At 43.8% G+C, this 24,573-nt stretch overlaps 1 protein-coding gene across 1 annotated transcript in view; it reads right to left on the bottom strand.

Moving 5' to 3' along the window:
• The window catches only part of xylt1 (xylosyltransferase I), a 67,389-nt gene extending 51,258 nt beyond the window's left edge, over nt 1-16,131 (bottom strand). The window contains exon 1 of the mRNA XM_029511140.1: nt 15,826-16,131. Coding sequence (XP_029367000.1) covers nt 15,826-16,110 — 285 coding nt within the window. The 5' untranslated portion in view covers nt 16,111-16,131. The remainder of the gene's footprint in view (nt 1-15,825) is intronic.
• Nucleotides 16,132-24,573: the final 8,442 nt, after the last annotated feature.

Raw genomic sequence — 24,573 nt, 5'->3', positions numbered from 1 at the left:
CGTAGCTACAAGGCCCAAGGATTGCTAATCCATGACCTTCTGGGAACGATAAACCGAGAACATCGGCTCTATCTTCACAAAACTGCAGCAAGGGTTATGAGGGCTGACCTCGGGCTTCTCAGTCTCATGTGCTCCAGGGCTTGGCTGAAGCAGCTCTCTGCAACTGCAGGATCATGCTTCTATGCGGCATTGAGAAGAGATTCGGCCAGATGACTGCAGTAATTATGTGGTTAGCCTTGGCAAGTGGATGGGACTCGGTGATTATTGGTGGAGCTGAAGGCCTGGGAGATGAAGGCACAGCTAGCTGGCTACAGTCGTGCATTGTATGGCAAACTGAAACCCGGCTGGTTTTCTGTCTGAGAGGAAACTGTTAAAGAGCCACACAGAGTCTCCTCTGTGTGTGTGTGTGTGTGTGCGTGCGTGTGTGAGTGAGTGATGCAGAGAGGAGGAGTACCTTTATTGGGGAGTGTGGGGATAGCTGAGGTTCATTGAGTTCAGTCACACGGTGAATGCGTACACTGCTTTTTATGTATGTGTTTAGCATTGTGTACTTGTATAGGGGAGTGTACGAGATTAGACTCAAGAGTGCACCTCTGAAGAACAGCAACAAAACGCATCTCATGTTTACCAAATCTCTACCACCGACGTTCCTCCTCCCTCCAGGTTTAAGTTAACAATCAAGCGCATGCACGTTACTGAAACAAGCACTTCCAGTGTATAGTCGGAAAGATTTAATGATGACATTACAATGTAAAGCACTCTCTAATGCAAAATGACAGATCAAGCCTAATGCTTACTAGTACATACGCAAACCATATGGGCTTGTCGCCATAGCACAGACAGCCTCTGCTGTGCTAATCACTTCAGCAGAACAGATGCACAGACTGAGGCATTATTGGCAAAATTAACGCTATTTTTCCTCCTTTTCACAGTGTGAAACAGCTGTCCAAAATTTAAGAGGGTGAGCTGGGAGACAGAGAGAGAGATGGGGAGAAAGCGGGGAGAGAGGGCAGTGAGGAACAGAGCAGTGGCCAATAGCCAGACCCTGCAGTAACTCAGATCAGATCCCCCAGAGTTGGGGATTAGGTTTTTGATCCAGATTTTAGGCTGGATTTGGATTTTTTTTTTTTTTTTTTCCTTCAAGCTGGGCCCATCTGAAATTCCGGGTTTGCACTGTGATTTCATATTCTTTGTCTGCGTGTGTGTGTGTTTGCAGGAAACAAAGAAACGGAGAAAAAAGTGCTCACAGCCATCACTTGATATTCAGAGTACGTTGCGGACGGTGCCGAGCACAGAAGGAGCAGTTAGCCAGTCCGGCAGTATCAATTTGTCAGCGTGTCCCAGCAAAAAATCCTTTGGGGCCCTTGGGAGCCGAACAGGGCACTGGCAAGAGCACAGAGAAGGCTTGGTGTGACCCAGCAGGCCCTAACTACACACAGCTGTACACTGATGTGAACAGCACACAATGATGAGTGTATCATTTCTGACAAGTGCATATTAATAATGACAAGTGTATGACAAACATACACATTTAGCCCCGTTTACACGGCCCTCTCCCCTCATCAGCAACAACAAACACACAGCTGCAGTGTTGTAATAACAGCTGCAGCAGAGAGGGGTCAAAGACAGTGCATGCCCTGCAGCCTGTGTCCTCTGAATCATCGGACTCGCTGCAGGGTGAGACGCCATGTGGAGCGCAGCGCACAAACACAAGCACACACCACCACACCCAAGCATGAAACAAGAGAGAACTATCACCTTCCCTGACCTTTCATGTACAATGTGGCATACTCGTATCGCCTCACTTCTCTCCGACACACACACACACACACACACAAAAATCTGCACAGAGTGTGTACAGCCACGGGCCATTCCAAACACACAACCCTTCATCCATTAAACATTAGTAACATAACATTGTGCTGGATTTTTGGAGATCAAACAGTTTAATCTCAGGCACCCAGTACCCAGTTATTTATAATTCAGAATATACAGCACAGCAGAGTAAAGATGAATGAATGCAAGCCCTGGTGTCATCGGTGTATATTAACTTATGGGGAGACCACCTCCCAAGAATAATGGTGGTGTGACGGTTGGTTCAGCCTTTTGGATCCAACTGAGCAGGATTGGTGTGCATACAGAGAGCACAGAGTGGAATAAGAGTTCAGGACCTACTGGACTTAAAGTGCCTCCAGCAACAAGCTTAATCTTTTCTATATTGGACGAGACTGCAGGAAATATTTTATTTATGATGAGAAACCAATTCTTATTAGCAGCTGGCACTCAGTATAATGGAAGTTTGAAATAAGGAAAGTAAATCCACTGATGAAGACCATGTGATGTGGTCAAAAGCTTCAGGAAAAGAAAGAGGAGGCCAAGTCATGCTCGGTGTTCATTGTGGCTGTGAGCCAAAATAGCTGCATAATGAATGAAAAAGATTTACATGGCTGGTGTGACACAACACGGCTGGAATCAAAGGCTCACACTAGTAATATGGGGGATATATTTTATCACTTGTAGCTCTCATCTCAAATTGCCAGTGATTGCCAGAGGCTGAATGCAGCAGAGCGGTGAAAGCTGCGATGCCCAGGCAGCCAGAACTGAAGGGGTTTATCCTCCACCACTGGAGTAACTCAGACAGCACAGCAGAGACGAGATTCAAAGACACAGAAGATCAGAAAACTGAATAATGACAGAATCGTATTTCAATCAGGTTCCTGCGTGCTTATGTCACTGCTGAAAATGTACCAACTCTTGCTGTTCCTTTTTATGGAGACTCAAGTCCTGTACAAATTGACCAGGCACCAGGCGCCTCCGCAACCACCAACCTCCTCGTCAGGTATCAAATGGAATAATTTCAGCAGACATAATATATAAGCCATAGTCAGAGTCTATCCAGGAAGAAAGAAAAATAAATACGAATGAGAAAAGGTAGCTGAATGATTTTGAGAAGCTAATAAACCTCCCGCTCATTAATCTCCATTGCTGCCACTGGACATAATGCCAGCGAAAATATAGTCGTACTCCTTTGATTATTCCTCTCCACCTTAGAGCAGCGCGCTCACATCAGGCAAACAGTTACCAACTCATTACAGTCCACCTCTATTGCTGTTAAATTGCAGTCATTTGTGTCTCTTAGGCAAATAGACTGAGTGCTAAGCAAGCAGACATGCCCTGGCTGAATTATAATTGCCTTGACCAAATCTCTTTCTCAGCAGTTAAGACAATTATGTCTATATACCACAGTATGTTTCTGGAAGACATGCATACAGGCCGGAGGCAAATATTAATAAACACACCAACCCGGTCAGACGCCACAGTACATCCATACTGATTATACACCAGCCTTGTGCTACTGATGACAGGTATGGAAAGTGGTTGGTGTATTCACATTTCAGCCCCACACAAGCATCTGGGTCTTGTCCAGAGATAAGTACTGGAGGAGCGCCGGCAGTGAGACCCACTTGGCCGATGAAAATAGACATATTCATCAACCAGTGGATAAACTGAGAGTTACATAAAAAGATTGTTGTAGGCCTATTTTCTGGAGTAAAATGGATTTTACTCGCAGCAGTTAAGGATGGGGGGGGTTGAGGACATAGATAGATTTAAAAAGAAAAAAAAAAAAAGGCCTTGCTATTCCCCACCCCAAGGAAAAGAGTGGGCATTTGGCGAGGGAGTGAGACCAAGAAAGAAGGAGTGGTATTGTTCTTTGTTTGAGATCACACACACTAGTTTCACTGTCCCTGTGGAGATCACTCATTCACTTAATGTCCCTTAGACCTTTAGTCTAACCTTCAAGTAAACACCTAAAACCAAGTCTAGACCCTTAAATACCTTTCCCTGCTCATGGGGCCCCTCGGTTTTTCTCCCTTCAGTGGCACCAGTCCCTGTGGGACACACACACACACATGCACACACTAAACACACTAAATAGAGTGCTGACACCAATAAGCAGTCAATGATTTTCCTAATGGTTCAACTCTTCAATTCTCATGAGGATGGTTAAAATACTGAGAGCCATGTGTAAACTCCCCCACTATTAGTAGCTCTCCCGCTCTTGCACCCACACACACACTCACACAGAGCCTGAGTGCGTGTGTCTGAGTCGATTAACCCTTTTTCCCCCCCTTACTGCCTCAAGACAATTTTTTTTTTCTCAAAAAATTGTGTTTCTTCAGCCCCAGTTTCAGTCGCTCTTGTATGAATGTGCACATACATTGTGTCACTTTTAACTGGAATTGGCGGGGAAAGCACAGAGGCCTTAATGTGTATGCAAGAATGTGTGAAACCATGAAAGAGAAAGGACTTGGGGGGGGGTTAAAGGTTAGGTTTTTTTGAAATTGTAATTATTCTCCAAAAGAAAATGAAAAACAAAACAAAAAAATATATATATATACTAAAGGTGCGGTACAAAATTTAACCAGGCTTCACGGTTGTCTGCCAAAGAAGCATGAATGCCTTAGTACATAGGAAAAAGACATTTGACATTGTGCTCGCACAATCACCCATCCTAATTATCTTCATTTCCTCCACCCCCACCACACACGCTTTCTCCCTGTATATTGTAATTTCTGTATACCTCTGAGGCATACTGTCCAATGAATTGGAACTGAGACCAAAAGGATGGTTGGAGACAGATGAGATGAGCGAGACGTGGTGAGGATGGAGGGGGAGAAAAGCAAAAGAGAGAGAGAGAGGGGAAATGGGAGTAAAATAAGTGGAATGAAAGCATGAGAGAGAAAGAGAACGAGGGAAAAGTGAGTGAAAGAGCTGGTCAACTGCGGTGGCGACAGCGTGGAAGCGTCTGCAGAGCGTTGCTGATGTGATGGCACGATGATGATGATTCACCGCTGGTAAGAAATCAGAGAGATGAACGTGTTATTATCACGCGGCTCAATTACAGCGCAATTTCTCCCCGGCAGCGACAGCCTCTGCAGGGCTCCTCATTGAAGCTGATTTGGGAGGCCTGCGGCATCTTTGAGGACCAGTCAACAACTCAGCGGTGTGGTGAGACATGCCCACTTCAGATGGGAGAAGAAGAGGAGGAGGCAGGAGAGGACAACCATGGAGAGGAGGAGCGGGAGCGTGCAGGGATGAAGAGGGAGAGGAAGGAGTGGAGGAGAGGGATGCTATCGGTTTAGCATAGTGGTGTCAGGCGGCAGGGACAGACAGGATCTAAATGCGCCAGCGATGGAGAAAACACCTGCTCGGTGATGTCATGTCGTAATGAGACTGGTCCTGATGGTTTCACATGAATACTGAAGAGCAGCTATTCATGTGGCGCACAGTGTTTTAGAATTTTATTTACTCCCAGTGTGTGAGCCGAGAGAGAGGGAGCAGAGATATAGGGGCCTTGGGTATGTGCAAGCTTGGTTTGTGCGCGTGTTTGTTTGTGAGTGTGTGTTAAGAGGGAGATTGTGTGGGTGAGTGTTTTATTTATTTATTTTTTTTTGATACAGGAAGAAAGGTATTTTTTGATTTTATGCATTCTGTAGGTGTGTGCCTTTCAGCGCAAAGGGGATGCTGAAGAGCATGTGGGTGAGTGTATGGATGCGTCTGCTCCTGTGTGCATTTTTGCAGGTGTGTGTGTGAGAGCTTGTCGATTTAACTGGTACATCCCATGCTGTCTGCAGTGTGCCTACCAACATCGAGTGCCGTGGCTTCCCCTTGGTTGACTACTTGGTCGGCCTCACTCTGAAGGATACTTCAACGCGACCTTAACCGTGAACTGAAACATGGATTTTCTCACCTACGTCACTGTTCCATCGGTATTTAATGGTCAAACACCAGCTGACGGGATAATTAATCCAGTATTCACTATATGAATAAAATATGACCACTTTCTAACTATCCTTTTACGTAGCTTTTATGTTGTCATGACTAACTCAAAAGGAATGATCACCAAACTCCTCAGTTCCCCTCAGCTCAAAAAACTAATCAGGTGATGCAGTTTAAAATTCATAAAAAAAAGCCAATTCTCCATATCTGATGTAAGAACTAGAAACAAATTTTATCAAGTGTTCAAAACTATGTCTGGTACAAGACGAGTTTCATAATTTTATACAGATTTTTCTGCTTCTCTTGATGATATAATTGCTCTGTTGGATTATAACCAATGATTGCCTTGTTTAGTAGCATCAGCCACTGAGTATGTCATCCAGATGTGGACGGTCCTAAGAAATACTGTGGGACTGAAGCAAATATCCTTTGGGGTGAATAATTAAACCAAAGAAATTGTAACCTGTTTAAATTTGCAATGGAGAAATGGGACTTTGGGGCAGATTTGCCTGTGAACTGTTGCTTCGTAAAATCCTGAATGAAAGCTCTGATTTAGAGATGCTTGGTAAAACCAGCCTGATCAGTGTCTTCACATCAGCTTCCCTATAAATCCTAAACTTTGCCATTGGAGGGGAAAATTACAGACCTGATCCCTGCTGGCATGGAAGCCATTTGGACTCAGGTTAGTTTCCAGAAATGGTCTGCAACCGCAGTCTGCGCCAGCAAGGCCCAAGCTACACTAACAAACCAAAGCAAAATGGGTTCCCCTAAGGATTACGCTGGGATTTGACGCGACGTCGGATTTGTAGAGGGGATGAGACATTTATCTCTTCTTTTCTCCCCAACATTTCTTCCCCAAGCTTTCTTCTGTCTCGCATATCTGTCTCTCTTTCTCTGCCCGTCTAGATCTCTCTCTTTCTTTCTCTCTTAATCATATATAGAGACGAGTGCTGTTGGCATTCAGCTCCAGTGGTGAGAAGAAGTAAAAAGGCGAGGGGAAAGAAGGCAAAGGAAGAAATAAGTACCACTGTCAGTTCCTCTCCTCTTGCTCCACCGGACTGGAAGGACAAAAGCTTTCCCTGACAGGCACAATCGCCCATATCTCCAGCCAACTGTTGTGTCGTCACCCTGTGCCTTCACCATGCTGCCATGCACTCTTTCTGCCTCTTTCTGTCACAAACCCCGCTGTCTTATTAGAAGGATACAATGCACGGGATTAGTGTATGGTGTGTTGAGGAGGAGATAGCACGGCAGTAGCTCATGCTCAGTGTCATTAGTCTGTGTGGGTGTGATTACATGTTCATGTGCATTTGCGTGCTACATGTGGATTGTGTGGAGTGTGCTGCATGCCATTTTAACACTACTGCAGTGATTTCAGACGAGTGCGCAATCTGCTGAATCCTTCCCTAACAACGGATCTGTCAAGTGTTTCTCAGTGCAATGTGGCCATTACGGTTGAGAGACAAACGCACTCCATACTGTCTGATATTCCTGTATAGAAGTGTGTTCCCAGTGAGTGCTGCCAGGGCTCCAATACAGACGCTATAGATGCACACACTGTGATCAAGGCTCAACAGTCAGCAGCTTAATGGACATGCAAGAGGAGATGAACTGAAGCCAAATGGGCTGGGTCGGACCTACTTGACAATGTTTCACTTCTCATCCAAGAGGCTTGTCCAAGTTTTTCTTCAATATAAATACATAGCTTACTATACAATCTGACACGGTGCAATAAGCTCGTGGCATCTTTTCCTCCTATCACACTCGCCAGCAGGACAGCAACAACATGAACAGAACAGATTCCTTTAGGTTTCATTCAAGAGTGAACATACAATCATCCCTACAAGACATGACCTGCGTATCAAAACACACCGTTTCTCCCTCTGTCTGCCATAAATAAAGATTAGTGTCAGTTTTAGTGTAGAAATTCTATTAATGAACTGCTGAGTGTATTGGTCGAAAATATCAGCTCAAAATTTGTGAGGAGTGAATGTAGCTGTTGCTCATGATCTTAAAGCTTCTGAAAACCTCCAGCAATTTAATACTAGAAATTTATGGAGATGTGAGAGTCAGGTTGATTTAGCAAAAGTCAAATTATCCTGAAGGTTTGTCCCTGCGTGAGTCAAAATCCAAAAATGTGCCTAGAAGTAACCTTTGCCAGTAAACACAAAAAAAAAATTATAGTAGGCTCTATGAAAATAATAAAATAATACATTCTTATTCATTATTAAATGTTTAACATTGAAAAACTGGTTTCATTCAGATTTTTTTTGACAGGGCTGGCAACATAAATGCGTAACTTCAAACCCAGTCATCAAACTTTCATTTAAATGTTGCCAAATCAAGATGGTGGACCGAAACTTAATAGAAAGGTCAAAAGAGCTCAAGAAAACAAATTCATTCAGCTCATGCAGAACCACAAATGATAATGAGAAGCTGAGCTTTTCAGGAGTTTTCAGTGAAGCATTTTTGTTTTTCCGCTGAAAAGCACAGAGTGACCACTGAGACACAAACTGTGTGACAACTAAAACCAGTGCTTGTGACTCATTTATTAGATTGGGTTTTTTTATTAAGAGGTTTCATTTAATCATCATCAGTCACAATCGTTGCTTTTTTGTGTAATTCATGTACAGTGTTTTAAAGTAGTTGGCACTAATCTCTGTTTCTAAAATACAGTAGATCTATTTAATGGGATAATCTTTAAACTACTTAGCAGCGAGGGAGTTGAGCGATTGGTCTAATAACCCCTCCATATGGTCTTGTCTGATCCAAAACTGCATGTGTGTGCGTGTGTGTGTAGCCTTGTGCTTAATATCAACATTGACCTCATATCAGATAATACTCATACACCCCACCCACCCACACACACCCATACACACACCCCAGCCTCATCTTCTTCCTCTCTCTAGCTCTCCCAGATATGTCTGCTAAGCCTCTTACCGATGCGATTATTGGCAACACTAGGTATTATATAGCTTCATTCATCTGAATGATGCGTTATTAATGTGTTGGGGAATGAACACATCTGTAAGAGCAGCTGAGGATGACGAGGGTGGGTGTTGGTGTGAACACTTGTGTGTGTGTGTGTGTGTGTGTGTGTGTGTGTGTGTGTGTGTGGGCGGACGACACAGAGTGACACAAACCTAATTGGTGGTAATGGTGAGATTCGTTTGAACGGAGCTGACAGGAGAGAGATGAACAGGGTTAGGGTTTTTGACTTTTGCAGTTCTCAGATGAGGCGTGCAGAAGCACCAAGCAGAGCACAAAGCTTCTAGAGACATGCGGGGGCCACATGTAGTCTAACAGGAAAGGCGTAAATAGCTTTTGGACTACACCTGTTGTAGGTTCGTGGTGACAGTGCTCTCGTGGTTTATCCATGCTGACTGCCTTCAAACATGATTCAATACAGATGGAGATGTTTGATTTGTGCCACTGATGTTTGTTTCAATTCTAATATCGCTCACCTGAATTTCCAATTAATCATTTCATCATGGATGGTGCGGTGATGTCAGGTGCTTGCGGTGATTTTAGATACATTTAGTTGGAAAATCGTATTTCAAGAAAAGAATTAGAAGTGTGTTAATATCTTTGCCACGCCACCAGGTTATAGAGAGAGGGAGGGAAAGCCAGGACTCACACGATTAGTGAAGGTTTTCAAAAGAAAATAACTCAAGTCTGTCCTAAACGTCACTCAAAAAAAAAAAAAGGGAGAAAAATAGGAACCAAAGCCAAGGACATACATGACTGGACTGAATATGGTCAAGTACTGAACGGTGTCATGTGATACACTTCATTTAAGGACAAAGACTCAGCTGTTTAGACACCTTGATTTTCTGTGAAATCATCACAAGGTTTGAAGAAGAAAAACAGCATTTCTTTCGTGAAATAATTTTTTCAGGCTTTTGCCTTTTCGCCATTTTTTTTTTTCCAGAAAGAGAACATGTAGGTCTTTGTGTCTAACTCTTCCTCCTGCTCTCTCTCTGCTTGATGTGTCAGACATATAGTTATTCCTCTCCCTCCTTTATCCCAGTCAGCATTCATGCATGGTCCAGGAATATACCAGGTTTGTCCCCAGTTTGCTTCGAGAAAGACTCAGTAAATCTAGTGACAAAGTGCTAAGTTAGCAACACTGCCGACTGCAAACACCTCATTAATAGAGCCTGTTTGCACTGAAAATGCCAGCTCAGTGACGAAGCGTTCTGCTGACTAATGGTGGAAATAAGATCAGTCAGTCCGTCAGTCCGTCAGTCCGTCAGCTACGTGGCTGGCCTCACTGTTTTCAGAAAGTTGCCAGAAAAGGCCTAGAAAAGTTAATCTAGCAGCAAAGGTTAATTGGCCACACAGCAACTCATTTAGAAAGAGCCCTGACCAGTGGGGAAACTGACAGTAAGCCAGTGACATTTGCATTTGCAGAACTGGCTCTGCTGTTTATGTCCAGTGAGATAATTACAGCAGCACAAACACGGTGTCGACATCAAGTGATTTAAAGAGCACGTTTACACTAAATGCACTGTTAGTAAACCCACAGTCAGTTCATTTCACTACCAATTCTGCTCCAATTTTATAGCGTTGATTGCAAAACAAGTTGTTTTCCCATCTTTAAAGAAAGCCCGGTAATTCAGTCCACCTGACCACAAAATTAATGAAAAATCTATGATGTATTCCAGGAATCATAGAGACGCTCCGACACTTTCACATCCCTATGGGATGGGCTGCCTCCATTGCAAGTGGTGAAAAGAAAATATTTGGTTGGTCAGTAAGTGGATTCCAATCTCAATGACTCCTTCTATGCTGAACCTCAATACCTTCTAAGGGCAGATTCAATCGTGTCCATGGCAACCGGTGTCAGATTCTGCTTTTTTTGCTGTGAAATTTCAAACAGGCTAATAACTCTCTGACTGATTGAGCTATTCTTTAGAGGAATAGTTTACATATTGTGCTGATTAAACGCTCGACACACTGTTTGCCATTCACGCAATAGAGCAGTTATCTATTTGCCCCTATTAAATATAATACAATAATGGAATCTGCACGCACTCATCTCCTAAGCAGAAGTCAACATAATTGACAGGACAGCCTGAGTCATGCCAGTGTGTTTTGTGCTGAGAGTGTGTGTAGTACATTCGACAATTCCTTCAACAAAACCTGTTGAATGGCTCTTCCTCCTTCGCAGCAAGTCAGCACGTAGTCAGTCCTCTGCTGAACAGGTTAAATGCAAACCCAGCGACGGAGCTTGCAGTGCATTTAGCACCTGTCCTCGGAGGGGTGTTTAGCAGGGAAGTGTCTGTGTGTGATGTCTGAGCTGCTATGGATACCCAAACTTTCAGTGTGTAAACTGCACATAGTGTGAGGTTTTAGGATTCCATACATACACTACACTCATACTTTGCATATGAGTGGGATCGACTTAGCGAGGCATCAGGACAAGGATTTAGCAGCACACTGCGTTGTGATAGTAATTAATTTTTTTCCCCCAGTTTCCAGGTTTTGAAGAAGGATTGTGTCATGTATACAAACTACACTTCAACATCAAAGTGTCTTGGGTTCTCCGTGTGTCTGTTTCTACTCTTTCAAGTCTGAGGTGTGTACTTCTCCCCTCAGATCTGAATATGTTTTCAACCCTCTCTCTGAGACTACCGACACTTGAAAAAAGAAGCTGAGTGTGTGTGTGTGTGTGTGTGTCTGTGAGTGTGTGAGCGCATGTCTGAAGCCAAAACGACAGATGGATGGACTGATAGGCAGGCTACACTTTACTTTTCCCTCATTACAGGTTTTGCAGAGTAACACTTGACTGATGCAATGATTTGGATGTTTGAAATTCTAAATAACACAGTGCACCTTCCAGGTGTCTTTGGACTGTAATTATGTATGTTCAGAGGTCTGTTTAAAGCAAAATAGCTCACACTCTAAGACGATTTACTTCCAGGGAGTTCCAATTTAACTGCCAATTACCACTGCGAAAGTGGCTTTGCTACGATAGCAAACCTAGCACTGACAGTGACTGGCGTAACACTGGGAAAGACTAAATGTGAAGTAGGTGTGGGTGAGGTTTTCTTCCAAAAAGAATGAAAAAGAATTTCAGCAAGAGAACGCTCATCCGATATCAAGCTTTAGTATGCAGTAGTATGACGAAGCGTGGCGACTTGGAGCCTTCCAAGTCTGAATATATGAGAATGAGACACAAGCTGAATCAAATTGAAACTCTACGCCAACACATGTCCTAATCCTAAACCAGAGCTCCTCTAGAGTCAATGATGTGACACATTCACGCACATACACTCACACACCTGGAAGCCATAAGTTCTGAGTGTGTCACCTTTGACTGTACGCCCGCTCATGTTGGAGCTGCATATAGCTATTCAATTTTTTTATTATTATTATTATTTATTTATTTTTTTTTAGAAAAGGGACTCGCACACCCTCCATACTCATGTATGAGTGTGTGTGTGTGTGTGTGTGTGTGTGGGGGGGGGTCAATTTGTTTGTAGCTACGTTAGGACATCATTTTGAGAATTTCAGTGTGTGCGTGTGTGTGAGTCAGCACTGTGATCATAGACACAGTGGGATGATTCACATTGTGGCCGTGGTGCTGGTTGGAGAACAGACTGGTAGCAGCAACAACGGTTCTCTACACAGCTCCCAAACGCAAAACACATGTACAGAGGCATTGTTAGTTGTAGCGCACACAGTCATAATTCAAACCATAATCCCAACACGCCTGCAGTCTCTACCAGGTCATTTCATTTCCAGGCCTTTTCATGCTAACTCTCACAGTTTTAAAAGAAATATCTGAGGCGCATTCTTCTCCAAGTCCAGCTTAGAAAAAAGCTTCACAGATTTTGACTGCGATTAAAGTAGCCATGACTATGAAAAAACAAGAATTTTCTTTTTAGAGTAAGATGAGAACATTCATATCAGGATATTTTCGATCACATATGGGAACCCCCACAGAGTTCTTGAAATTGAGGACCTTCTTCCAGTTTCTGCTTCTCTAATTTTTCTTCCCTCTCTGAGACAAAATGAACAGGAACTTCTCTCAGTCACAATCTACTCAAGTGAAATATCTTCTGACACTCTGTCTTTTGTATAAATTAGGTCTGCACAATGTACCACAGCAGGGGAATAAATGTGGTGAACATCTTTAAAATAAAACGCAATTCATAATATGCTGCGGTTAAACTCGCCATGTCCCGTATGTGTTATCACCAAATTGTGGAAGAATGTAGAAAGAAAATGAGGTCACTGCGCATTCTCTGAGGATTCGTATTGCTATCTTCACCATAGGAAACCATTAGGAAAAACTCCAGGCCGGGGGGAAAAAAGAGTACATTGGAGCTAATGTTACATGTATTGCCATGACTAACAGGGAAACTCTTTTACAACATGTGGGAACTCCCGCTGGGCACACGGGGGATCATGACAGTATATGACTACCATGGCAGATGGAAAAAACCTGCTGACGACCAGATGTGGAGATCTCAGGCAGACGCTTTTTGAAGCTTTACTCAGTCTCATTCTCCAACCCTCACATTAACAGTTTTTCACATCTATTACCAGACCTGCCTTAATGAGCACGTATTAATATTAATAATTGTGAGGCTGTCTCCTGTAATAAACTGATGTTATGCAAACCAAGGCAGACTAATTAACAAGTAGAGATTCCTGATGGGGGAATCTGCAACAGGTAGCCACAACAGTTTGAAAAGGCTGCAGCCTCGCAGCTACTATCAGTCATGTGATTATATCCAGACATATAAGGCAGGGGAGATGTGAAAAAAAAAAAAAAAAAAAAAGCTGTGGTGTCTGTTGAGCTACAAACGAAAGCGTCTACACCCTCTGTCACCATTTCCTCAAGAGACACAACAGGAGACAACCACTAATGACAACTGCAGCTCCTTCCTGCTGGGATGACACATTCGAAGCTATGGTTAATGCTTCCACCCAACACACATGTCATCATGCAGAAACTCTGCTATTGTCATCATGTAGCTTCTGGTTCATTCTGTTCTGGATCAAAGTGCCGCCCTCCCCACTCACAGGCGTGGTGCCTCACACATCATCAGCTGGCGCTTCTGCGTCATCCTTAGGCTGGACATGCCGTGCCAAGCCGCACACACGCATATATGAAAAAAAAAAAAAAAAAGAAATACATGTATATGCATATACGCGAAAAAAAAAAAAAAGAAGAAGAAGAAAGAAGCAGTGATTAACTGGAGAACGCGTGCGGCTGGGGGCGAAAATTGAATGTTAAGGGTCTGGAGGGGCCACAGAACTGCAGAGAGTGGGTCAGCAATCTGACAGGCTGGCAGCAGGCAAGCTGACCGGATGGTGGACTGGCTGGAATGCAGGCAGTGTATAGCGCCGGGAGGCAGTGGGGAGAAGACCCCCTTTTTAAAAGGTCACTGGTGCAGATCCACTGTGTGCTTTAGCAGTGAAACACATTTGGACAACTAACGTTGAATTGGTTCTGAGAAAACTGAGCTCATGGCTTCTGTTTTGTCATGTTCCTTCCCATGGCAGTGTCCTTAAGCGCTGTAATGTAAACCCACACCATTTTGCCCCTACTGGCCCATTTCAGGCATTCTTCAGGGGTCTTTTGTTGGATGATTCTCCCAAGTATCAAAATACAAACAACAGTCTCAAATAATACCCGTCCTGATGTCCCCATGCCTTCGTGCTGTGGAGATGCCAGCTGGGGGGGACCAACAGACCTACAGGCTGAAGTGAGTGAGTCACACAGAACTCAGCGTTGACTGCACAGGGCGGAGGGGGGGGGGGGGGTACAGTGCATCGCACTACATCAGAGCCGGGTTATCTCCTGGCTGTGTGGAGGCTGAGGAAGAGGTTATACTTGAGCGGCTTGCATCTTTATGAAGGGGAATTCCTGGCACGCCTGCCAGGAACAACTGCATCCAATTTCTTTAGGGCAGCCTAACTGCTTGAGAGACTGTGCGCGCAAGAAGCTCAATTCTCGAGAATTTAATTCCACACATCAGGTTGAGAAAATTAATCACATGCTGCGCAGAAGCACATTGTACAAACACAAAAGCTTATTGGTGTGTAAGCCTGTGGGGCGTGAGTAGCAGTCATTGGAGACTACAAATAAACCTATTTTTTTTTTTTTTTTTTGGAGTGGGGGTAGGCTAAAATTTCCAGTGTGCAGAGCATGGCATTAGCTGCGCCGCTTCCGAAAAGGCACAGTTCCGGGGGCTATCTTTAATTTAATTTATTCGTTTTTTTGTGAACAACTTGTTCACTGTGCAGGCCTGCCTGCGAGCTCGCAATCGCATCTATCTTGACCTTTGTGTTTCCTGTTGCCACCACCAATAAAACTGTTTTCCTTTTCACAAACAGCAGATGACTCTAATCTTTGTGCACTCATCAAAGGCAACCCTGCAAATGAGGTTATGTTTCAATTTGGCCTTTTGCACAGACAGTGCTGCTGAGGCATGCAGCTGCTGTGTTCACATTTTAAAACACCAAATGAACCATGACAGGTATTTGCTACAACCTCCCCCCAGCCAGTGACTCCGCTCTTCAGGCACATCCGTGGCCACTGTTGGAGGATTTGCCCCCGCCGTGCCATCAATCTGCCCCCGGAGGGAGTGAAGTGCAAGCGGAGTTTAGATTTCATACTCAGCTATGGTATTTTAAATGTGAGTGCACATTGTGTCCCCCCCCCCCCCCCTCTCTCTCTCCTCTGGCTGTGAGCCGGGGATGTCCGTCCATCATCGGAGGACTCGCTCGCATCCGTCTCGCCTGTCCAGACATCCTACCGTCTCCCTGCCCGGCAGCCTTCGAGTGACCGCGATCAGACGCTCATTCATTCATCCGGAGGCCCGGCCGTGTGCTCGGCTCCACAGGGGGAGGAGGAGGAGAGAGGGGGGGGGGGGGGTTTTGACCTGCCTGTCAACCCCTCCGGGCTCCATCCCCAGCGAGACACACTCCTTCTTCTTCTTCTTCTTCTTTTAAATTTTTTTTTTTTTTTCTAACCATTACAGTTATGATCATGAAATGAAAGCATCGGCGGTGCCTGAGTCTTACCGGCTGCTGTATGTGTCGAGACGTCCCCCTCCCCGGCGGGGGAAGATGCTGTCGTTTTCGGACCCCGTGCTGCTGCTGGAAATAGTCGCTGCCAGCGGCTTTGTTGCCCGCGACCCGGTCCCGTTTCCCCCGCACGCTGGAGCCCCCGTTCTCCCGGTCTTCGCCGGAGTCGAGGCTGCTGAAGTTCCACACGATCAGAGTCTGGACCAGCAGGACCGTGAGGGCTGCGATCAGGGCGGACCGCGACCGGCGGGCCAACCTGCGAGCACACGAGCCGCCGACCATCTTCGCACCGGGCTGCGCGGAGCTGGAGGACCGTCTGAGGCTCTGCGCAGAGAGGCGGCAGCAAGGAGTGGAAGTACAGGGGAGGGGGGGGGGTGGGAGGGGGAGGAGGAGGGAGGCTGAGGAGGAGCATCCAGCAGGGGAGGCACAGGGCCACCGTGTGGCGGTGAGAGGGTGCAGGAGATGGCGGTCTGCATCCCTGCGAGAGGGAGAGGGAGAAATACTGATAATGATCAAATACCTGCAAATGCTGAAATTTGCATTCGCCAAAATCATTGGGCCCTTAAAAAGCTGAGAAGTGGCTTCCTTATTGGGCCCCCAGGGGCCCCTGACAGAAGCTGATTGATCCCAGCAGGGGTGCAGCTATAGGAGCTCCGAGTCCCCTGATACAGGCTATTATTTCCTCAGGCTCCTTTCCACAGAGTCACACAACCCAGAGGAATTACTGCCTCTGCCTCTCCGTGTTTGGGAAAGATTTGTCTCTGTTCTACGCCCCACTTACTGGACCCCACTTCCTGGACCCCAGCTGGAATCCAGCAGGAAAATTTACTTTTTGTTCCCAGCTTTGTTCCCAGGTGTCTTAGCTGTCTGGCATATGGGCTGGTCGTCAGAATGATTTTTTTTTTTCCAGTGCCACCCTGATGGACTCTAAGGGTGGTAATTGGTAAAAAAAAAAAAAAAAAACAAAACAAAACGCCACATACTTTTTTTCAGTTTTACACACAGGATTCATTTCATTTTCTAATAAAGTGGTTTCACTTTGGTCTTATTCTATCTTCCTACATTTAGTACAATGTTTTTTGAGTACGTTTACAGGTTTAATTGAAAATGTGGTTCAAATGAAGTTAACGTTGGAAGCAAAGTAAATTCAGTGTCCGGAATGCAGATTTTGATATTAAATAACAAATGTATATAAAGCTGTTGTTTTGATTAAATCTAATCGCCCCACAATTCTCAGCATAGAACAAATTCTTGCAATTTAGTTTGATTTGGAAAGAAGAAAAAAGAAAACAGTGATCTGATGGCTCCCTCACAGCTATGATTGCGTTTATTGCACCTTGGAGCTCCATCTACATTATTCCCGATCTATCATTTCTTTTTCAGTATAGCATGATTAAAAAAAAAAAAAAAGAAGATGCTGCTCAAACTGACAGCCTCCTTGGATTTGTCACTGAAGAGCGCACACAGACTCAGTTCTGACACCTTTGTAATGAATACTGCGTAAATAGCCGGCGCAGTTTTACATTTAATACCATCACCTTCAAAGCAAAGAAATTCTGCGCGGGGTTCAAATACATCACTCTGCTAGTATTAACTTTGCATGGTAATTATTAAGAAAGTCTACAAGATGACCGAAAATTATTATTTCATTCAGGAGACTGTCTATCACTTGCTGGAAGTTTGTGTAGGAAACCTTCATAAATGACTCTCAGGTCCTAGTCTGAGGTCCATGGGGATATTTTTAATCCAATCAAACTATCAGCACAATTCTTGGAGTGATTTAGAGGACGGTTTCTAAAATAGACTTCATGAGCTCTATCTATGCCAAAATCATGAGAAACAGAGATGGAAAAGCTTCTGTGAGCTGACATAGAGCCCAGCACCTCATCTACACCATTTTGCTCTATAGATTATAACTTTCCTCCTTCATTCAAGTTTAAGACCTGGGTCAGTTATAGACTGAAAAGGAAATCCTACCAGATGTGGACATTAACGTAGATTTACATGGGTACTGTACTTAAGTACAGTTTTTGAGTATCTGTACTTTTTGGGGGATACTTTTACTTTCACTTCACCACATTTGAAGGACAAATATTGTATTTCTTACTCCGCTACATTTCTATTGATGCTCTCGTTACTCGTTACTTTTGCGCTTACATCAGCTGATGATCTTTTTTTTCTGCAAAATTTTTAAGAAAGTTTTGATAGAAAAGGTAGAAACTGCTGATTCGCGTATGGTTTGCCTCAACCGTATTGCCGTACCTGTATTACGTCGTGCCATAGCCAAGCTAAGGTGAAACGAGACTTAGCTTTATAGCTAGCTACACTAGCATAAACACTGATTCCCCCCCCCCCCCCCTTTACTTAAGTAATATTTTAAGCAAATACTTTTGTACTTTTACTTAAATAATATTTTGACTAATCTACTTTTACTTGTATTGGAGTAATATTTGACAAGACGTTTCACCAAGTAGTGAAGTTGTGCACTCTGGCCACCTCTGAATACCACTAAAAAGGCTTTAAGGAGTATTAGCCAGCAGGAGTTTCGACTCACTGCTGGCAATGATTTTTGTGTCTTAATATAAGCACTAAAATGATGTATACCTGAAATGCAGCCAGTCATCCACAAAAAGGTTATGGGTCAGGAGTACAAACTATTCATCATGTTGCACGGCACATCTTTGAAAAACCAATTATCATGTTTTATATTCAGTGCATTCACTGTATTGAAGTGTAAAACTGCTTGTACTGTACAATGAGATATTTGTTAATGAGAATAATTACACTGATAAAATTACATGTTATATTAACATACGCTGAATTAGATCATGTAAGACACATCTTCAAATGTAGATTTTTTTCATTTTCATTGTTGCATCACACAAAGTTATGAGCTATGTCTGAGTAAAGTGTTGATACATAGGAACAGCCTCAGTGCTCTTTGGTATCGACTCCACACAAAACTGTACCAGAGAGCTGAAACAACAATGCAAAACATGTTTCCTAATGTGGCGTTTTCACAATGATGGTACAGAATCCCTTACTGCTCAATACAACCTCTGAAGATGATAACGCTCAGCCATATATGAATGCAGTTTTCGAATCTGGCTGATGTTCAAACAATTCATACCATCTGACACTGCGATCCTGGATGAGACCGTCAGGACAGAAATGTGTCATCCATCCATCCATTCTCTATAGCTGTTATCCACGCAGGGTCATGGAGGGTCTGGATCCGATCCCAGCTGACATTGGCCGGATCATCAATGTATCACAGGGCCAACAGACAGAGACCAACAACCATTCATATTCAGAAGGAATTCACCAATTTGCCTAATGGGCATATCTGTGGAATGTGGGAGGCACACAGGCTCAGGAATGTGTAAACAGCAATAAGGTGCTAGGTCTGGGATCTGAACCCAGATTCCAGATATATCGACTCACTCACTAATTTCCTACCACTTATCCGTTTCCTGGACAGGTCAGCAGTCAATCACAGGGCCAGCATACAGAGACAGACAGAGACAGACAACCACTCACACTCACACCGAGACCTACGGACAATTCACAGAGTAACCAATCAACCCAAACATGATGTTTTTGGATGGTGGGAGGAAACCCTCACAGGCACAGGGAGAGCTTCACAGAGAAAGCCCCCGGGCCCTGGAATTGAAGAAACAGCGCTAACCAATACTCCGCTGTGCTGCGGTGCTAAAAAATTAAGCCAAAACTACAGTGGCAATTACAGTAAATTAACATATTTACAGCAGGTTGGTGTACACACACACACACACACACAAAAAACCAAAAACGATTTGGTTTATTTTTGGTCTGTATGAAGGGTACATTTTTAGATTATTCGTCTGAGCCTCAAAATTTTCAGCATTAAATAGGAAAAATCTGAATAAGTCCTGCCTAAGTTTCAACATATACGCTAGAAACTTACAAGGTTCTACTCAAACTGAGTGACAGGTGGGTGCTTGTAGGATCAGTTTGTGAAGTATTGTGGAGATGGGCTCCGCTTGGATGGTGCCTTTAGAGCAGCCTAATCTGAGCTCCAAAACTGCTCTCCACAAACCTACCGGCGGTGTCAAAGAGGCGACGGTACAACATTACCATCCGTATGGTCGGTCTGCCAAACTGCAGCAGTAAATGTTTGGTTGTGTTGACAAGCTATTCGTTAACTTCATCAGCCATTTAGATTAGTTATGACACAAAAGGGTTCATCAAGGCTTTCTCACAGAAATGAGCTTAAATGATGTGGCTGAAATTAAAGTTGATTAGCGCGGCAATTGTGGGACAGAAATGTAGAGCAGTGAGTTGAAGGAGGCTTAAAAAGGTCCGGCATCCAGTTTTTACTCTTGTGTTGATCCATTACTGGGGCAGCATGGCAGCATAGTGGTTAACGTTGCCGCCCCACAGTACGGTGGACTGGTGACCTGTCCGGGGTGAACCCCGCCCTCCAGCACCTCAGCATTAATACATTGATTGGTGTTATTTAAAGACGACGCACAAAGCAGACCACGCAGACGGAGCTGTAGTCATCGCTGCCCTGAGTGACAACTGCAACGCCATGATAAACCCGAACCATCTACCTAAAGGTTTTGATCCTGCTGATGTTAAAACTCTGAGAGCTGCAACCTTGGTCTGCCTAATCATTCAAAAGAGATAATTTTGCTTGATGTTAATACTATATTTTCATCCCGCTTACATTGAAATGAGAACTGAAGCTTTTGAAGCTATACTGTGCAGGGAGTGTTTTTCATTTCCACAATCTGACACACGAGGGATAGTTACATCAGAGTCTGCGTACTGGTAAATGAAAGAAGAGACTCCAAGCATTTATCATGTTTACTCTGTGCTGTTGAATCAGTGATAGAGCTTTAGGTTACTAAAATGCTTGGCATAAACGAATATTAGAAAACATAAAGTTTCTGTCTAAAGTCAAGTTTTGAGTAAGAAGTTTGAATGAAATGTGTTTATTTCAGAACTATCTGTTCTGTTTGTTTATTACACTTTTAAAGGTAGGCTGCAGCTAACTCAGTTCCCTGCTTACTGTAGACTGAAGCTAGCAAAGCTTTGGGCCTTAAACTCTTACTAAATACAATAAATAAAGAGAGAAGAGAATCAACACTAACATTTTTGTCTTCATTTGTCACTTTAAGTGCAACAAACAACTCAAGAGACCAAGACCTGAAACAGACAGTGGTTGAAGCTTTCTGACAAACTGATAGATGTTGACTGAAAGGTGATGTAAGAAGGAAGAAAAACACGAAAACTACTGGATACTAGACTAAGTTTTTCCCATATAAAGTGTTGGATTGGGAAGCGAACTATGTATGTTGGCAGCTGCCGGACCAATAAAAATAGAAGTTTTCATTTCGTTCACCACAGCGTGGTCCTCGTCTCCGCAAATGCCTCAACTGAAATGTAGACAAAACACAATAGGGGTAGCCCAAAACAATAACTCCAAAGAAGCCACAGGACCTTGTGGTTGTTAAATCGACAAGGCAATTAGACATTCCTGCCATTTTCAGAACTGCATATGCTTTTATTTGCTTTGTTTTTTTATAATAGCTGCTCATATTCAGCCCAACTGTTTGGTATCCCTGTGCACCTCTGTTGTGGTACACAGCTAGAGCTAGAGACAACTTATGATTCAAACTTTTAGCAAAATGAGGGGGAACAATTTGCACTTGTCACCTATTTTATGGGGCATCATCCAGCTAGGATGATACAGGGATATAATGGTGGCAGAATGCAACACATCTGACAAAGAAGAGTTGCTTTAGTACTGTTTCATTCATGATTAAGGGTTTAATCTGTATTCTCATCAGACAGCTTTCTCAAAGTATTTTAGCATTTGAACTGCAATGTAAACTATTTACTCGATGGTATTTCTGCAGGCAAACAGCCAATATTAGAGAGACAAGACCATGAGACAGATACATATTTAGCTGAATTTCAAAACATGCTCACAGAAACTCCAAAAATATTCGTAGAAATGTGAAGAATGAGTGACAGCAGAGGGAGAGAAGGCATTCAAATGAGAGAAATTTTAAGTTGGTAATCACGACTGAGATGAGAAAACTGGAGGGAGGGAAAATGGGCGAAGGGGAGGTGATGCACACACTGTCACACATGAGAGGAAAATTAAAGAAAACTCAGATGAGAAATGTTTAAAAGGCATAAATAGACATGATTGTAAACTCAGCGTGAAGTTAGAAAATGTGAGAGAAAACAGAAATAATCAAAGAATGGCGAGCACGCCTATAGGTTCACTAAATTGGTAAAGAGCAAAGGGGAGGCTGGTTAGGGCAGAGATCACAGAGAACGAAAAAACAAAAGCATTTATGAGCACAATGTAAAGACATGAAAGACAGAGAAGGAAAAATAAGCAAAGACGGAGAGCAGCTCATGCTCCTCCGGCAGCAGAGACATGTCTTCCTCTCTCATTAGCTGGAACGCTGTTGCTTTGGGGACAGAGTGGGCTGGCTGTCGCTACGACGATGGTTACCATTCCCCGTGGCAACAAATGCTGATTTTAATTAGAGCCGACCTCTTTGTCACTCAGAGAGACAGACACACACGTGCACACAGACACACGCAGTCGAATGACCACAGTAGCTCTTCAAGCGAAGCACTGCAGCCCATCTGTCCTCACCGGCACTTTTCTTCCATCTCTTCTGAGGTGCAACTAACAGGGAGACAGAGAGGTACAGATGAGCAGCCAGCTGGTGGAGTGAGTCTGGGACAGGAGGGAGACAAACTCGAGTGGGTGCCGCACAACATGACTGGTGAATCCTCAGGCATCCTGCTGTAGGACACTCTCATGCATTCAGTGTTTTATGTAATCCGACAGCGTGCTGACTGGAGTGCAGGAGAACACAGGGAAACACAGCAGCAGACAGGTGTCCTTGACAGCGATGCCCTCGGGGACCAAAGGGAGCCTTTTTTCACCCACTGTGATACAACCAGACTAAAGGAGCAGATGTGGCTCGTACATGCCTGATGCTACTGTATGCACAGGAGGGGTTGGACTGACTTTTTTTTCCCCCTGTATCTAACTGGCAGAGAGCTGCTAAAAAGTTCATGCAATGTTAAAAATGTTTTAAGAGCCGTTCTAGGCAGAGAGCACGATTAATCTGTGCTATCTGCGTCAAAGTTTCAACATTTCACAGCAGGGGGAGTTGAAGGCCTGTTGGTCCTATTTCAACTGGATGTTCGATAAACCCCTCCTCTGAACACTGATTTAGTAATCACACTTTTAACTTCGCACAGCAGGCCTGTCAAGCTTTGGATTTATCCACATATCAAAATAGTGCGTGCATTAAAGAGCGAGTATCTCTCGAGTATAAGAGTTTGGAGTTGCGTCTCTTTCTCAGCCTTTCAAAGTAAAAAGTAGAGGATGGATTAAATTGTTTCATCCTGTTCACCTGCAGACTAGCATGCTTGGCTATCTACTACCTACGGTGTTTACTGGTGTATTACATTGTATTTTCATGATGCAGGACAAACTAGATCTACTCTGAAACACATGAACAAAGCTGGTCTCCGTGCTGCTGTTTCTCCTCTGGGGATCATTAGTGGACGAGGATGCAAACCTTTATTGAGCATTTGTTTACGTGTTACATCATAAACAGCATGCTGCCATCACACGCATACTTCAGATCTTTTCACAGGATTCTTCTTCAGAGCTGACGAACATTGAAAAATCACTTCTAAGTATGTTAAGATAAGTTGCACATGAATGGTTGTCATTTCAGCCAACAGCAACCATCCTCAGCTACAAATAAGAAACTGTCATTTGCTAACTTCAAGGAGAAATGAAAGACTTCAAATCTCAAAAACGGTACTGGAGCTTTCGAGTGCTACCTCTGCTATTACCGGCAGTAAAGGTCCTGATAAACGCAAGGACAAGCTGAGGTTGGTATATGGCTGCTCCATGTCTTAGAGCAACTGCCACCAGAGTGGAAGCTCATAAAAGGTCAGTGCAAAGTTATTTAAAGGTCAGGCTGTTGAAACAAAATCTTCCTCCATAGGTGACACATTTTGATGTGAAGGAGCCATTTTCAGTGCCCACTGGTCACAGCTTACTGTTATGATTGGCTCATTCGGTCGCTGAGCCCCGTGATCCGAAGGCAGTTGCTGTAACCCATTAGGCAAGGAAGCGTGTGTCACTTTCCGCTAGCACATGTGCACGTGCGAACGACTGTGTCCCGAGGAAATGGACGTATTCCGGGACACTAAGCTTCTCTCACATCAGACGGCACATTATCCTGGAGGAACGCAGGACTTCTTATCAGGTACAAAGGGGAAATCACCACCAGGGAAAACAGACCGTTAATACAATGTGAAGCCACAGCTTCAAAAAGACAAATGGATAAGGAAAAATGAACTCAGCCAAAAGTGAATTTCTACAAGACTGCGCATTGACACATTTATAAGTGGAAACCTATTCAGAAATGCAGAAATGTATTTGCACATCAGAGTGGTAATATTATATGTTTTTACCTTTATAGAAGTAATCTAGATACCATTACGAACAATCCGGCTCAAAATGTCCACACCGATGGCCGCTGTCAAATGGATGGATCTTCAGGACTGCTCTCCTACAGTGACATGTTTTTGTTGCTAAGCAACAAAAGCAGCAGAAGGCGTGCACATTTCCCAACATATTTCTTCAAGTCAAGTGAAACTTCTGACTTGAATAGCGAAATTTATATTTGGCATAGTTAGACATAG

The sequence above is a fragment of the Echeneis naucrates genome, chromosome 1 (assembly GCF_900963305.1).
Source record: "Echeneis naucrates chromosome 1, fEcheNa1.1, whole genome shotgun sequence".
Lineage (NCBI taxonomy): Eukaryota > Metazoa > Chordata > Actinopteri > Carangiformes > Echeneidae > Echeneis > Echeneis naucrates.
Note: the sequence above shows the minus strand (reverse complement) of the source record. Positions and strands in the feature narration are given on the sequence as shown.